The sequence below is a fragment of the Ambystoma mexicanum genome, chromosome 10, assembly GCF_040938575.1.
Source record: "Ambystoma mexicanum isolate Mex_15411 chromosome 10, UKY_AmexF1_1, whole genome shotgun sequence".
In the NCBI taxonomy this organism is placed as follows: domain Eukaryota; kingdom Metazoa; phylum Chordata; class Amphibia; order Caudata; family Ambystomatidae; genus Ambystoma; species Ambystoma mexicanum.
Window position 1 is genome coordinate 323,300,808 of NC_090932.1, and position 15,479 is coordinate 323,316,286.

At 49.7% G+C, this 15,479-nt stretch overlaps 1 protein-coding gene across 4 annotated transcripts in view; it reads right to left on the bottom strand.

Moving 5' to 3' along the window:
- Positions 1-15,479, bottom strand: part of TACC1 (transforming acidic coiled-coil containing protein 1) — an 868,514-nt gene that overhangs the window by 579,934 nt on the left and 273,101 nt on the right. The window contains exon 1 of one of the 4 annotated variants that reach the window (XM_069617922.1): positions 12,447-12,848. The exons of 2 other annotated variants lie outside the window; for them this stretch is intronic. In XM_069617922.1, the coding sequence (XP_069474023.1) occupies positions 12,447-12,532 (86 nt within the window). In that variant the 5' untranslated portion in view covers positions 12,533-12,848. Of the gene's footprint in view, positions 1-11,411; positions 11,436-12,446; positions 12,849-15,479 lie in introns of those variants that run through there. One more of the 4 variants, XM_069617928.1, reaches the window with a different exon arrangement.

Genomic DNA, 15,479 nt, shown 5'->3' on the forward strand with positions numbered 1-15,479 from the left:
GTTGTTTCCTGTAAGACCCCAACCAATTTCCTGTTGGTCTCCCACTGTCTACTTACCATTTATGTTCTGTATCTTAAATGTTATGTTATGTTAAATGTTCTTATACTGTGCACTGTCACCACCTGCGTGGTCCCTTGGCGCTCTGGCAGATCTGTAAAGCAAGAGGGTAAAGGGTGTGTAAGACAGTAGGATTTGGACTTTAACATATTTATAATGTGCACCAAATGACACAGAGGCCTACGGGTGCGGACAACGAAAGAAAGACAATACACAAAGGGCACGACTGAGCGGGAGAAAAGAGCAAGGGAGCTGTGATGTGCTGTTGGCAGCTTTAGTTTGGTTTTCACCATTCGCAGAGTGTAGGTGTGATTTCCGGCTGGTAGCCATCATATGCTGTTGTGCGAGTCTATGTGTGGTTTGTTCGTTGTTGTGCCAATTCTGGGATTGTTTCCTGGAACATCAGCGAACACCTACATTCTTCCAATTTTTGTAAAATCAGTTGCCCTCCCCTAATAATAGTGATCTCTGATGCGTGCCTTCTGTAATACCAGTTCCCACTTCCTGCTGGTGTCCTGGATCACCAGGGTCCTGCCACCACTAAATGTTCTCCTATAAACCCAGGGCCTGTTGCCTGGTCATCTCTAACACCAACAGTTCCGACCCTCTGATTGTCTCCATTAACACCAGCGTACACTTCCGCCCTTGACTCAAGTACCACCAATGGACACGATCTGCTTGTAAACAGTGACAACAGTGCTACTCTTCACGCGCCCCATGTATTACAAGTGCCGCCCCTTGACTCTTGTGAGAGTATTGTCTCTTGGAATAATAATAATCTTTATTGTGTTATGAAATTTCTTTTGGTGTGACAACTAACACCAAGTTTAATTAAATATATTTTTTGGTTTCTGAAACAAGTTTGTGTTATCATAATCTTTTTGCAACAATAAGATGGCTTTAACACAGCACATTTGACTCACCAACCAAGCTTTGTATTATTTTTTAAAGTTGGCGCATTTGAGTAACTTGTTTTCCTAATTCAAAAGAAACTTTTACAATTTGTTATCTGTAGAGCAGTCACACAGTGTATTGGGACATACTCATGCAGCCACCCGAGTCGCAATAAGAAGCAGGCGCCAAGGGTAAGCTTTACTGGCTGCAACATTTCCTATTGTAGAGTCCCTGAATGTGCCTGCGTTGATAATTCATCAGGCAGACAAAGCAACTCCAATTGTTGCATAGAGACGTTCTAACGCTAAACTCACTCATATTCCATTCACTCCCTTTCCCATCAGAAAATAGCAGGAAAAAGGAAAGCTTTCAAGGATATAAGTTCCTCAATCCCTCATTGTTAACGCACTTGCAATAGTGGCTGATCACTTTGAATCCACAACTCTTTACAATATTGGGTGGGAATCACCCCCCCCCCCAAGACACCAGGCCCCCCCCCCCAACAAGGCACACCCCTCGCCACCACCCGACAAGCAAACGCATTGCAATTGTCCCAAACACAAGGAGGAGCAAGTAATTTTCCCTGTGTCTAGGACAATTTGGGTGTTCTAAGAACAGAATGGATGATAACTAATCCTAATTAAATATTTTGGCCACAATGCACCCACCCGTCGGACAGCAGCGAGGAGCGTGCCCCACCGAAAGGGGAACCCCAGTGTCCCGAGGGAAGAAACAGCGACCCCCACCCCATTTATTTTAAAATTTGTTTATTGGCATTTGTGGTTATAAACATTTCACATTATTACTGGTCAGGTCCTTTGCACAGGATGTCTTGACTGTGTCACTGCAATTTTGCCTTGCTTTCAAAAAAGAAAAAAAAACAAATAAATAACACTCATATAACAAATTAACATTAACTGTCTCCTTGTGAATGGGCGGCGGTGATTGATGGATTTCCGGGGGGGGGGCGGGTGTTCTGTCTTCAGGGTAGTGGGGGGAGCCATTTCCGGTTGAGTTCGGGGTCATGGGGGTCTAATGCCCAGTATTCATGTCCATTTGTGTGGATCGATGGGTCTGTCGGGTGTGTTGTTCAGAGGGGTTTATCATCGGAGGATCGAAACAGTTTGGACATGGTGTCTTTCCATGCCTCTAGCGCCATGCTTGAGTCTTCAGTGGATCTAGTGACACTGTCCTCCCAGGCTCTGGTTTCGGCGTTTGCCCATCTTTCTAGTTCTTTACTCCAAACTTTATGGTTCGGTCCGGCGGGCTTCTTCCGGGCCATGGCGATAGTCCTCTTGGCCGTTATGCACAGTAGGTCCATTAGTTTTACAGCGTATTTGAGTTTGGCCTGCCTGGGGTAACTGCCTAGGAGGCATTCAGCTGGAGTCCATTTGTATCTGGGAACCTCAGCTTCTTCGCAGGTTTGTTTTGCTTTCCAGACCAGAGGTTCTGTGCCTTAGTGCAGTTCCATAGCATGTGGATCAAGTCTGCCCCATCTGCCCCACACCATGTGCATTGTGCCTGAGCGGTTCTGTTGAACTGTGCTATTTTACTTGGGGTCAAGTAGGTGCGGTATAGTATATTAATCTGTATTAATTGAAATTTCTGGTTCCTAGAGACCTCTTTTGTGAATGACAGTGCTCTGAGCCATTCGTTCTCAGACATGTCTTGTCCAATGTCCGTTTCCCAGCGGGTCTTTAATGCGGCGCTACGAGGATTAGGGATGTCCCTTAGGAGGCTGTATATTTGAGATACCGCCTTCCCCTCTTCGTTCAGGCCATACATCAGTGTCAGGAAGGGGTCAGTCACAGGTTCTTCTGGCCAGGTAGGCCATCTCGTGCGGGCCATGGTGCGGATCTTTTGGTACCACAGGAATTGACCGGCGTGGATGTCCTCCACCTCCTGTAGCTCAGCGAATTCTCTGAATATACCATCAGTGTATAGGTCACCCCAAGTGTAAATACCTTTCTTTTCCCATAGCCTGATGTTGTGTAGGTTGGTGTCAGTTTTACCAAACCCCGAAAGTATTGGCACTTCCTGGAAGTATGGCTGTTTCAGGCGCAGGACTGTTGTGGCTCTGTGCCATATCTTCCTGCCCAGGGTTGCCAGAAATGGTGGTCTGTGCATCAGTCGCTGAGGAACCCAGATTAATTCTTTCAGTCGAATTGGGGTAATGATAGCTTGTAACAGGGGGGTCTCAGAGGTGGCCTCATCCGCTAGCCACTTGGACACATGGCTCAGTTGGGCTGCCAGATAGTACTTTTCTAGGCTTGGTAGTTGGATCCCACCTTGATTGTATGGTAAGACTAGGGTGGACAGGGCCACACGGTGTCTGCCATTTCCAGATAAGAATTCTTTGAGTATTGCATCGAGCAGTTGAAAAAAGGGTTTAGTGATGTAGAAGTGCACATTTTGGAATCCATACAGAAATCTAGGGAGAATAATCATCTTGGCTATCGAAGCTCGTCCTAGCATGGATAACGGAAGCTTCGCCCAGAACCTTATGGATTTGCGTAGTGTGGGTACTGCAGCTTTCGTGTTATGTTCATGCATCAACTCCGGGGTATGCATTATTTGGATCCCCAGGTAGCAGAAGGAAGCCGTCTGCCACTGGACGCCCACCTGGGGGAGTTCTTCGGCGCCTTTGTTTCTCAATCTTGCCAGAGGGAACAAACAGGATTTGGATTTGCTGAATTTAATGCCGGAGACTTTGGCGTAGTTGTCGAGGACTTCCAGTATTGTTGGCACATTAAGATGGGGATTGTTAACATATATTAGAACGTCGTCTGCATATAATGAGATGATATGATCGCTTCCTGCTAGTTTGATCCCTGCATCAAAGAACTGCTGTCTAAAATAGATTGCTATGGGTTCCAGCCCCAGAACGTAGAGCATAGGAGAGAGTGGGCAGCCCTGCCTAGTACCCCTCTGGATGTCCCATGCCTCTGACACATACTTCCCAGATTTCAGCCTAGCCCTTGGTTTATTGTAAAGAATCTTGACCCATCTGATGAATCCCTGGCCGATCCCAAAGCCCTCCAAAACCGCTATCAGCCATTCCCAGTATATAGAGTCGAAAGCCTTAATGGCGTCTAAGGACAGTAGCGCAAGCTGTTCGTCACATGTGCTGGTTTGGGCTATGATATGTTGAAGCCTGCGCAAGTTTAGGGACGTGTTCCGACCGGGTATAAAGCCATTCTGGTCCGTATGTTTTATATCTCCTATCACTTTGGATAGTCGCTTAGCTAGAATTGTCGTCAGTATTTTAACGTCATAGTTAAGCATGGGAAGCGGGCGATAGGAGTCACATCTGTCAGGAGGCTTATTGGGCTTGAGCATCGGTATCACTAGGGTTTCTCTCATGCTGTCTGGTAGGATACCTCTTTTGTATGTTTCTGAGAAGACTTGGTGCAGTAGGGGCGTCAGGGAGGGTTCAAATGCTTTGTAGAACTCGGGTGGGAGCCAAGTCACTACCCAGGGTCTTACATGTGGCCAGGGATCGAATAGCTTTTGTTATGTCTTCCGGTGTGATGTCAGAGTCCAGAGTGTCAGATTGTGCTAGCGATAGCTTGGGTAGACCTATTTCTTCTAGTGTGTCTGTGATTTGTTCTTGGGGGATTTTGTCTGTGTGGGAGTATAGTTGTGCATAGTAGTGTTTAAAGGTGTCGTTGATGCTCTGCTGGGTTCTGTGCTCTGTGCCGTGTTCGTCCCGTAGTATTGTGGTTATGTGTTTGGGGTGTTCTCGTTTACAAAGCCAGGCCAGTAACCGGCCAGGTTTATCAGCTTCTGCATGTGTTCTGTCCGTTCTGGCGCTAAAATCAAATTTGGCTAGTCTGTTCCATGCGACAGAGCAGTCCTCTCTGAGAGTCCTAAGGTCGTCCTCCCTCTTTGGGGCATTTACCGAGGTGGCTTCTAGCTTTTGGATCGCATTTCCTTTCTGGTCAAGTTCGACTCTCAGCTTTTTCCTGATACCCCCTGCTTTAGCAATAACTTCGCCCCGCGTGACTACTTTCAAGGCATCCCATACCGTGCTAATGTGTTTGACACTACCAGAATTTTCTGTTATGTAGTTCTCTAAGGATTCTAGCAGTTCCTCCCTGAAGGCCAGGTCTTTCAAGGCCTCAGCAGGCATCCTCCACATGGGGATGGGTGGTCTGGGGCTGTTATGGTGCCAGTCCAACAGAAGTGGGGAATGGTCGGAGATAGTCCGGAGATAGTCCTCCCTAAGTACTGCGCTTCCCCTATTTGAGGCAAATGCTCCTTACTTATGAAAAAATAATCTAGCCTCGTATGGAGTTTATGGGGGGAAGAGTAGTACGAGTAGGCTCTCTCGTCTGGGTGTAGTTCCCGCCATACATCTGTCAGGTCTAGTTCCTTGATCAGGCTGGCTAGGGAAATGGTGGCAGTGGAGGGGCCATTCGTTGAAGGCCGGGATCTGTCCAACTCTGAGTCGTGGACGCAGTTGAAATCGACACCCCACAGAAAAAAAGCCGTCTCTGAACTGCACCATCTTGGCACCCAGTGCTTTCAGGTGGGCAGGGATATTGTTGTTGGGGAAATATGAATTCACTATGCAAATCTCTCTTTGTTCGAAAGTGCCCCATATAATTATTAGGTATCTGCCCTCTGGGTCCTTTTCCATTTTGTTTAGGTGGAATGGCACTTGGGGGTTGATCCAGGTGTAAACCCCTCTGGCATATTTAGAGTAGGGTGCTCCGAAGCCATGTCCCCCCCAGTGTTCCTGCAGTTTAGCGTTTGCCTCTGTGGTGCAGTGTGTCTCCTGCAATAGGGCAATGTCCACCTTTTTCCTGCGTAAGTAGGATTTAATCCTATTCCTATGGAGGTAAGTGCCCAGGCCCCTCACATTCCAAGATAATACCTTAATGTGCACGGCCATTCCGGTTACTGGAGAGATCTAGGAGGCGCTTGCTTCTCCCAGAAGTGTTTGTGGTCGCGACTAGGGTCCCAAGATTATCCCTGGCTCGTGAATTCCAGCCCATCCCGACCACCGCTCCAGCCCACCTGCTCCCTGGTTTCATTTTACAGTATGGAGACTTACTAACTTTTCTAACTACCATTCCGTGGGATGGATTAACGAGAAAAAACAACAACAACAAGAAACTGCCCCCAGCAGTCGTTTCAAACTCACGACGCTCGGGGGCTCCCGAGCCTTCCAGTCCTCTCCGGGTCTTTCGGTTCGGGCGGTGTGTAGGTGTTTTGCCTACACCGTTTCGGTAGGGGGGGGGTCATCGGCAGTCCTGTGATTGGGCTTCCGGTTTCCTGCCCAATTGTGACGTTTCCTTGATGTGGCATTGAATGTGTTAGCAATATTTAGCTGCTCTTGTGGTTTCTGCTCGTAGAATCATCCTTTGCTGCTTTTCGCGATTTCCTCAGTGTCCTCCGCGAGGTTGTTGTGTTCGAGCCATAGGTTTGCTGCGGCCGGGGTCTCTAGGAATATGGCCTTTCCCTTGTAGAGTATTTTGAGTCTTGCTGGGTACAGCAGCATATATTTAAGATTAAGTTTCCGCAGTCTGGCTTTCACAGGTATGTAGGAATTTCTTGCTCGCTGCACCACGGTAGTGTAGTCGGGGTACATGACTATGGACGCGTTGTTTCTTTTGATCTCACCCCCCTCTCTCTCGAGAACCTCAGTATCGTCTCTCGGTCCCTGAAGTTTAGTATTTTCGCAATCATCGGTCTTGGTTAAGATCCGGGGGGTGGTCGCTTTTGGAGGGATCTATGGGCTCGCTCCACAGAGAACCATTGGGTGAGATTGCCTGCGCCAATTTCCTGTAACAGCAGTGTTTCTATGAACTCCGTGGGGTCCGAGCCCTCCATGCCTTCCGGGATTCCCAAAATTCGGACGTTATTTCGTCGGGCCCGGCCTTCCGCTTCTTCGGAGCGTGCTTCTAATCGAGCCAGTGTTGTTTCCAGCTCTTTAACTTTTGCCTTTAGCTCTTGTGTGTTCTCTGTAGTTTCCTGTAGGGTAGCTTCCGTATTAGTGACTCTTTTGGCCAGGTTCTGGGCATCTTGCCTTATTAGTTGCATTTCTGATTTTATTTCCCCTCTCATATCTTCAACAGATGTTCTCAGTTCTGCTATCGCCTGGAGGATCTGAGAGTTCATCGCTGGGGTTGGTGACTCGGCCTTGTTGTTCTCCTCCTGTGGGGTCTGTTGCCTTGGGTGGGCTGTAGTGAACGAATCCACCGTGACAGCTCTCAACCTGTTTTTGGGAGGAGACATTGTACCACGCGAGGGTACCAGCTTTCGTGGAGCGTGATGTTGGCTGCAACTATTTGCGGTCAGCGGCCTTAGTTTATTGTGGGGAGCCCGCTACTGGGGACCTTTGCGGCTATGAGATTGGGTCCCACTTCTGTCCGCCTTATCCTTGGCTGATTGTGTGTGGTGGTTAGGCAGAGCTTTGTTGTAATCTTTAGCTGCACCCAAGGCACTGGCTATTGCGTAGTGGGCTATGCGAAGTGGGTAGCTGTCCCTGTCCAATGGGTGTTGAAGTGGGACAGTAAGCTTTTATGTGAGGGGTAGCCACTTACTTCGTTTTGGGTCGGGTAGTCCCGCTGGTGTTGCCTGGTTCGAGTTCTTAGGTGTGTGTGCTCCGTGGTCGCTGTCTCGACCTGCGCGTGTGTTCTTGGCCGCTCAAAGCAGCCTCTGCAGTCCTCGGGCTGATCCCGGGGGTATCATGCGCTGGGGGACACCTTCCGTGTGCGGATACCAGCGGGGCTCACGGGTTTCAGACGCGGTCCCTCAGTCGCACCCAGGTCGCACCCAGGTGAGTTCCTTCGGGGAGCCGGTGTCCCCACTGGAAGGGTTGGCGGGGACGGTGGTCAGTGGCTCGATGTGCGTTGCGTTGCTGCTTCGTCCAGGGCCCCTGGGTCCTAGCGCCCTCCGCCGCGTCAGGCCGCAGCACGAGCCCTCCCTTTTCCTCGCCGCGGGACGGCCCAAAGGGGGTGCCTTCCTCGTTAGTGGCGGAGGCAAGCTGCTGTGAATGTCCGCGGGGGTCTGTAGCTCTTGCTTCGGTCCCGCAACGCCGAGTGGGTCTCTCTTCTACGGGCTGCTTGGTGTGGCCGCCATGTTGGATGCCGCAGGGGGGATTTTTCAAATGCTTCGTTTTTGGTGTTGCCAGCCACGATTTTCATCGCCAATTTGGTCGAGTGTGTCGAAAAGGTTCATCTGTGGCTCAGTCAAATTTCAGCTCCAGAGCCTTAATATTTTGCCGCAATTGCTTATATTCCAGGATCATGGGCAGGAGCTCCTCGGAAAGCCGACCTCACTACATGCGCGCTGGCCACGCCCCCCCCCAATCTTTATTGTGTTATAACTCACAGAGTTGTTCACAAGTAAAACATCCTAAAATAAAATGTTCACTAGACATTCAATCACCAAATTCCTGTTCAATTTAGACTATACATTTCATGTTCACACTAAAAATCCAATAACTTTCCCGCCAAAACACTAAAAATGTCTCTTGTAACATAAGTGCCCTCGCCCCTAGTGCCTTCTCGAACAGCAGTGTCCATCCGCCTTCCCTCTTGTAACACCAATACCCAAAACTCATTGCAATAGAATTTGTGAAATGACCGGACGCCATTTTATTACCACATGATGTGGGCAGGTCACTCAACAGCAACCTGCTTGCCTTGGAATCAATCAAGACATGCCATCGAACAGGCCTTTGATACCCCAGTCGGGCGGACTGAGCCCTTCACTACCCATACCAGGCTGATACATTGTGTTCCAAGAGTGAGCAACAATACTGGAAGTGGCTATTTGATTACAGCGCTTAGACGCTAGACGTATCTAGCATGAAGCGCTATATAAACCACACAAATATTATTGCTATTTAAAAGTAGAATCAACCTTAAAAATGACGAACATTCATTACATAATAATAACTGATTTGATCACAGTGCTTGGAAGCAGGACGAATGTGACGTAAACCTTACACAAAACCCTGATACTATTAAAGATAGGGGTATAACTATACGAGGCAATGTGATAGAGCTCCCCGGAAGGGAAGCCATTTTCTAAATCACCACGGGGAGTTGGGAATAAGCAGTGCAATTACGTATAGTGGGCGTTTGGCAGCCGAGAGCTGCAGTCGTTAAACACTCGGCGACACGGCCATCTCCATGCACCCTGCTCACAGGGGCACCCGCGGTGGAGCGAGCTGGGTCAGAAGCCACGCACATGCGACAATCCCAGGCCTGTCCCAGTCAGGGAGCCTCGCGCCACATTCCCAAAGGGGCGATTGTTTGGCGAGAAGAGGGAAAGGCTTGCCGGGTCAGAGGCCGGATGGGAACTTGCTCCCTTCTCAGTGGTTTGAGAAATATGAATGCAAATGAGACTTATAAATAGTTCATGACTCAGGCTGAACGGCCGCGCTGGAGAAGGGGCGTTTCTAGGAGTGCACGTTAAAAGGAAGGCAAGCGGGGCAGCAACATGTCTCCCTGCCCTGATTCATGTGGGAAGCGGGCTGAGCGTGATGGCCAGAGGGCTGCCTGCCAGGGAGCTCACTGCTTTGCCTAGCATCCCAGACCAAGGCATAAGAATAGTCAGGATGGACATCAGCTAGAGGGCGGTACATGTCTTTAATTGCAGCCAGATGTGTGCAGATACAGAGAGCCTCAATGGCAGGCCCAGACTGCCCTACAGGGCAATGCCCGAACCAAAAACGCAAAATACCACTGCGGGCCCGTTTTCTGGTCAAAGTGGGCCACTTTTCCGGCCAATATGGACCAGTTTGACGAGTTACTTCGCTATGCGGCTAGTAGTTTGTACCAGTGTTGCTGAATAAATGCACAATTTGCATCACATTTTCAACAAAAAAAAATCTCTTTGGGCACTATTCAAACAGTGTCACAAAAGGAATGAATTGCCATTTACAGCTGTGGGCCACTTTTCATTGGTGCCCGAGGCAATTGTATGCCCGAATGTGACCTTGCTCAATGGGGAGAAAGTCCACTGCAGGTTCCAAGGGACATCTGATAGGGAGCGGGAGTGCAGCTCGAGGTGGCCATGATACAACTCGGAAATCTGAGGTCAGGTGATACACTCCCGCAGCTGAAAGCAACCACACACAGGCGTATGTTGTGTGCGACTCCAGAGGCCCTGATCCATACACCCTTCCATTGTCCCCTATAGAACAGCATTGCAAGGGCAGTAAAGTGGGGCGGCTTGAAGAAACCATATCCAACGTAAGGTAAACCAACTCACGCTCCCTGTAGCCATTCAAAAATAAAAAATAAATGGCATTGCACATGCAGTGCTTAAAGTGGGCCGGGGCCGGCCCCGGCAGTCTCCAAAAAGTGGGACTGAGCCGGGGCCCTGCCGGGGGCCCCCGTCCAACCGCAACATTGGCGGAATGCGGCCGCGACGGGAGATGCACCTGCCATGAAGTCAGGTGAGCCGACAGAAGTGGCAGCCAAGCACAGCGACGCTGTGACTGGCTGCCACTTCCGTCAGTCATAGTAACTGCCTTTGGTGACCCCTCGCGCGAGAGGTCACCAGAGGCAGTTACTGTCCCTTTGTTTCCCCAGGTCGCTGAGACGTCTTTAACCCTCGGCGAACCTGGGGATTCCTCGACGTTTATAAAAGATGGCTTTGAAAGTACACATTTCATGCCATCTTTTATAAAGCTTTGTCGACGGACAATTTTGAACGGCCTGAAAACTAGGCAAACCGTAGGTTATGCACACAAATATATATAAATGTTATATATTTGTGTGCGTACCTTACTATGGTGTGTGTACTATGCAAGCCATCTTTTATAAACGTAGAAATATGTTACATATCTCTATGTTTAGAAAAGATGGCTTGCATAGTACACAAACCATAGTAAGGTACGCACACAAATATATAACATTTATATATATTTGTGTGTATACCCTACGATTTGCGTACTTTTTAGGCCACGCCCCTCCCACAAACCACGCCCCCAAATGAGCCCCCCCCCTAGATTTCTTACCCCACTTAAAGCCCTGTGCACATGTAACCCCGTGCAGTGAGGTCATAGCCATGGTTATTAATTCCATAAACCTGTGTTATGGAACTGCGGGATATATATATATATATAGCATGGTGAAAGGGACATGGCCACCGATGGGCTTTGAGATATAGACAGGTAGAAAGCTCCTCCCACGCCCCACTTTACCCGCCCGTGCAGAAAGAGGACGTTTCTAAACGATACATTTCACAAGTAAAGTCGTTCTTGTAAGACGAATGCTATCATTTTGCACAAGTTAGATATGAGCTGGGGGCAGCACGCACCGTACAGTGCGACTTGTTGATTGCGGATGCTGGCGGCCACGCCCAGTTACGTGTGCACAGTGGGACTGGCACCAGGAAGTTAAACAAGAGAACAGCTGCTCGGCCGTTCCTGCAGTAATGTCAGACAGCCTCACCTGCCTCTGCTGCCGCTCCGTTGTATTGCTTTGGACTCTCACCTGTATTTTGAACCGGCTTATTCCAGACCAGCACGAGAAGAGTGGCGTTGTCCCGTCCCAGGCCCCCATGCGCGGCGCAGGTGAGGCTTCCGACACCGGGCGTGAGCCGAGCAACCGAGGTGACACGTTACAGCCCAACTGCACGCGTTGCTCGGGCGATGAGATGAGCCTGCGGGCACACAGCGAGGCCGGCGGGCAGACACGACACCTGCTGCTCATTGGCTCTGCCGAGGAGCGCTGGACATGGGAATCCGGCCACGCACACGCAGGTGTATGTATATATATCTATATATATAAACATACGGACGTATAAAAGCAGCGCGGTATGCAAGCTGGCAATTATTCAAGGCAACGGTCCTTTGCTATAAGTATTAGTTTAACTGGACAGGACAATTATATATGCACAGCACCAAATATGTGTTCGACTCCATCGACCTATAGCAGTCATTGTGTGAATTACGCCCAAGAAAACACGAGTCCGTGCAGATTTGAAAAGCAGCCCGGCTGTGACAAAGAATACATCTGGCACTGTACAAAGAACCTCCGGCACTGTACTAAAAAAAAGGCTGTGGAGTTGATCATAAATGCTCACACGCCCCAGTGGGATTCTCCCTCGAAAACGCCATCAGTCACAGCACCGCACACATACTGTTCAATTATGCCTTCGTAGCAATCCTAGTGTGTCAATAATCGACAGCACGTGTAGTCTGACTGGCACTGCTGCATTCAAAACCTCCATGCAGTGACAGGACGTTCCTTCGCCGTAGGGTGAGCTGGGTGGAGAGCAGCGGTTTCCTACAGTAAAATGACTTCCCAACCTACTGCAGATGAGCAGAGATCGGCACTTTGTGTGTGCACTACCCGGTGCAGTTCGCGGGCACACTGCTCCCTTTGGGGTGCACTTCTTCCTGAGGTGCACCGTCCTCTTCAGTAAATGGCTTCTAGTCTAGTCCATGTACCGCACTGGCATTGCACTGCTTTAGCCCCTGTAACAATAAGAAGCACTGCATGGCGGACCCGTGGCGCAGCACTCACCCCTTTCTGGTGCTCGGGTGCTTTAGGGCACTGCCCCCTGCTCCGGGTTGGGGCTCCTTCTGCTTCTGGCTCTGGAAGCCCCCCATGGTCCCGGGCGGCTGGCTCTATCTTGGCAGGGCTCGGCCGCACGGCTGCTTGCTCCTCCGGTGCCCGCCGCCCTCACTGCGCGCCGCCCGAGTCCGCACTGCTGCAGAGCAGCTGCATCATCTGCTCACGGGACGCACGGAGCTCCACAGCGCTGCCAACTTCTCGACCTATCCGAGGCCCTCCCTGGGGGCGCGTCTACGCCGGGCACAACTTCCAGAGGCACCAGCTCAATCCCCGGGGAGGCTTATCCGGAGCGTTCCACGGAAGTGGGTGGAGGAAAGGGTATTCTAGGAGAATATGAGCCTGGCCTGCGGTATGGCAAACCACACTGGGCCAACTTCCGGCATTGCTCTAACTAGGAGATGTCTACGTTACCGTGAGAGCTGGTGTCTGCGGACGTCACCAATCTCTGCGTGAGAAGAGTGCCCTCAGCAGCTGGCCCCGAGTGGTTTTCACTTCAAGCTGCCACAGTGGGATATCTCGGGACAAGAGCACCTGCCCTCCAGATTCTGTTTTGGGGTTCGCAATCTCAGGCTTACAGACTGCTACACTTCCCAGTCAGTCTTCCTGCTTCGAATTTGTCCACCATCTTATAGGAAAACAGTTATAACAATGTGAAAGAATCGACATTTTCCGAAAGTTCTCGGGCATTAATCTACTTTCCAAAAAGCGTGTGCTGCAAACTCTCATCTCAGAACAGGTTATCATGCCTTGTTCTTTCTGGAGAGAAGCGCCTGCTACCTTTTTTGAAATATTTGCAAGGAACTCGGGGTTGGTTACCCTAAGTCACCCGGGGCCAACCCGACGTTGACTCCCTGCTCACTGTGCTCAGAGAGGCGCAGCTTCACCTCACTGATGAGGTCCAACAAGGCTGAAACACGTGTATGGGGTTACTGTTGGTTCTCTTGTTCAGAGAGGAATTGCCATAGCATTTCGGTGCTGGACTGCCCATGTGGGCGGGACAAAGACTGATATGCAAATGGTCATTTCCCATCTGTGAAAGGTACAGTGAGCAAAAAGCAGATGGCTGCAAACTCTCATCTCAGAGCAGGTTATCATGCCATGTTCTTTCTGGAGTGAACCTCAGGCTGCGATGGTCATGCAGCGTCCTCGTAGAGTCTTGGCTCCCAGACCAATGGAAACATCCACTCAATGCTATTAGGACAGCAGTGCTGGTTCTCCATTTATGGCCTTAAAATCCTAAGTATGATGCGATTTCCTGGCTGCTTCCTTTGAAGGTAGGAACGGTGTCAAGTTCTAAGAACTTTTTCAGTTGAAAGGGGCCATGAGCCTCCAAGGGGGGCAGCAACTGCCTCCATGTTGGCCGTCAGCAGTTGTGTGACACAGAAATATATTCCTTTCTATATTACTTCCGTTCTGGGGCGTTAAATGTGTGCTGAGCAGCTCTGCGTTTGCTGAAGCCATTCAGGCTGTCCCTTCCCATGTGGTATACAGAAGTGTTCTTATCACCTTGTTGCCTTTTAACATAGGTTTGCCCATATCAGTCTCTTGCTGACAAAAAAAGATATAGCTTTTCAGTGGGCATTTAGCATTTCAGCTCTGGCCGTCGCGTAACAATCGGCTAGTCACCGCTGGTTGTATTTGTCTCCATTATAATATATGCACCCCACGGATGCCTCCGACTATTGTTTTCCATTCAAAGCAAGGGGGTCACAACCATAATGAATTGGGCCCCCATGAGCCATGTAACATCCTAAGCTGGGCCGGTTTGAAGGTGGTGCTAAAAGCGCAGCCAAGCTTGTGAGAGTCAGAAGGTCTGAGCACTGGAGTCCAGTTTTATGCCAAAATCCACTGGCTGCCTTCAAAGCACTGCAGTGAATTCAAGCCGGCATCCGTAACTATGAGGCAGTCCACCATGCCCTGGCTATTTATTTGGTCAGTAAAATCAGGAACTCTGCTGGCAGCAGAAAGTTCTAGAACACGAGTTCTAGCAGTGCAATCTATTATAATTAATAGGGCCTTCCCTTCATCTGCGGTCTCTTTATGAAATTATTCCTGCTGAATCTGGACAAATGACTGATTTCTGTGGTCTTCCATAAGAAGCTGAATTTAAGGAATTGCCAACTGGCAGGGCTGTAGAAGCCATGGCTTTTTGATTTGTATTAATTAATACAATAATGCAGGTAATTGCATCTCAGAAGGGAAAGGGTGATCTGCTAATCAGATCCCCCTTTCATAAGCTCAATGCCAGGAGCATAGGGTACACCTGTGCCCTGCTGAATCAGTACCCTCATCTGCAGTGCCTGCTTTACAGTGGCACAGAGCAGGTCCAGAGGTCACAGGTGGCCACTTGACAGCTACTTTGGCACCCAAGTCACTTCAGCACAGAGGCTATGTTTAAAGGCTGCACCTCTGTTCCAAAACCACAGTCACAATGAATTGCTATTCTGGTGGCAGTTTAATCTTTAAAACATACAGCCTTACCCGAGTTTATGGTGTTGTGGATAGTAATTCACACAACTATAGGAAGCCATATCAGATTGATATTATGCACGTGTCAGCACTGGGAGCCTGGGCCAGCTGTGGAAGGATTGTGAGTATTCTGCTCAGCCTGCCCCTGCCATCCTGTAGAGCCGGAGAATGAATGACTGTGGCTCTTCTTTGAGCTGTTGCAAGATCTGATAACACCTCACCACAGCAGGATAGCCCCCCAGCAGGAGCTGTACTGGGAAACAGGAATCAAAGGGCATGCCCATCATAAAAGGACTATTATCACACAAGGGTGGAGGGAGACGCTCACAAGCGTAACGTCACGCTCACAATGCTGGTCGGAAGGGGCGGCGCCAGCAAGCGTAACATTGCTTGCGTGCGTAACTTCTCGCGCCACCCTTCTTCTTTGGTTTAAGGTGTTGCTCATTCACCGCCCTCCAGGCCTCTCTATATACGTGTTTACGCCCCTCTCACCTTGCTACTGAGGGGGCTCCT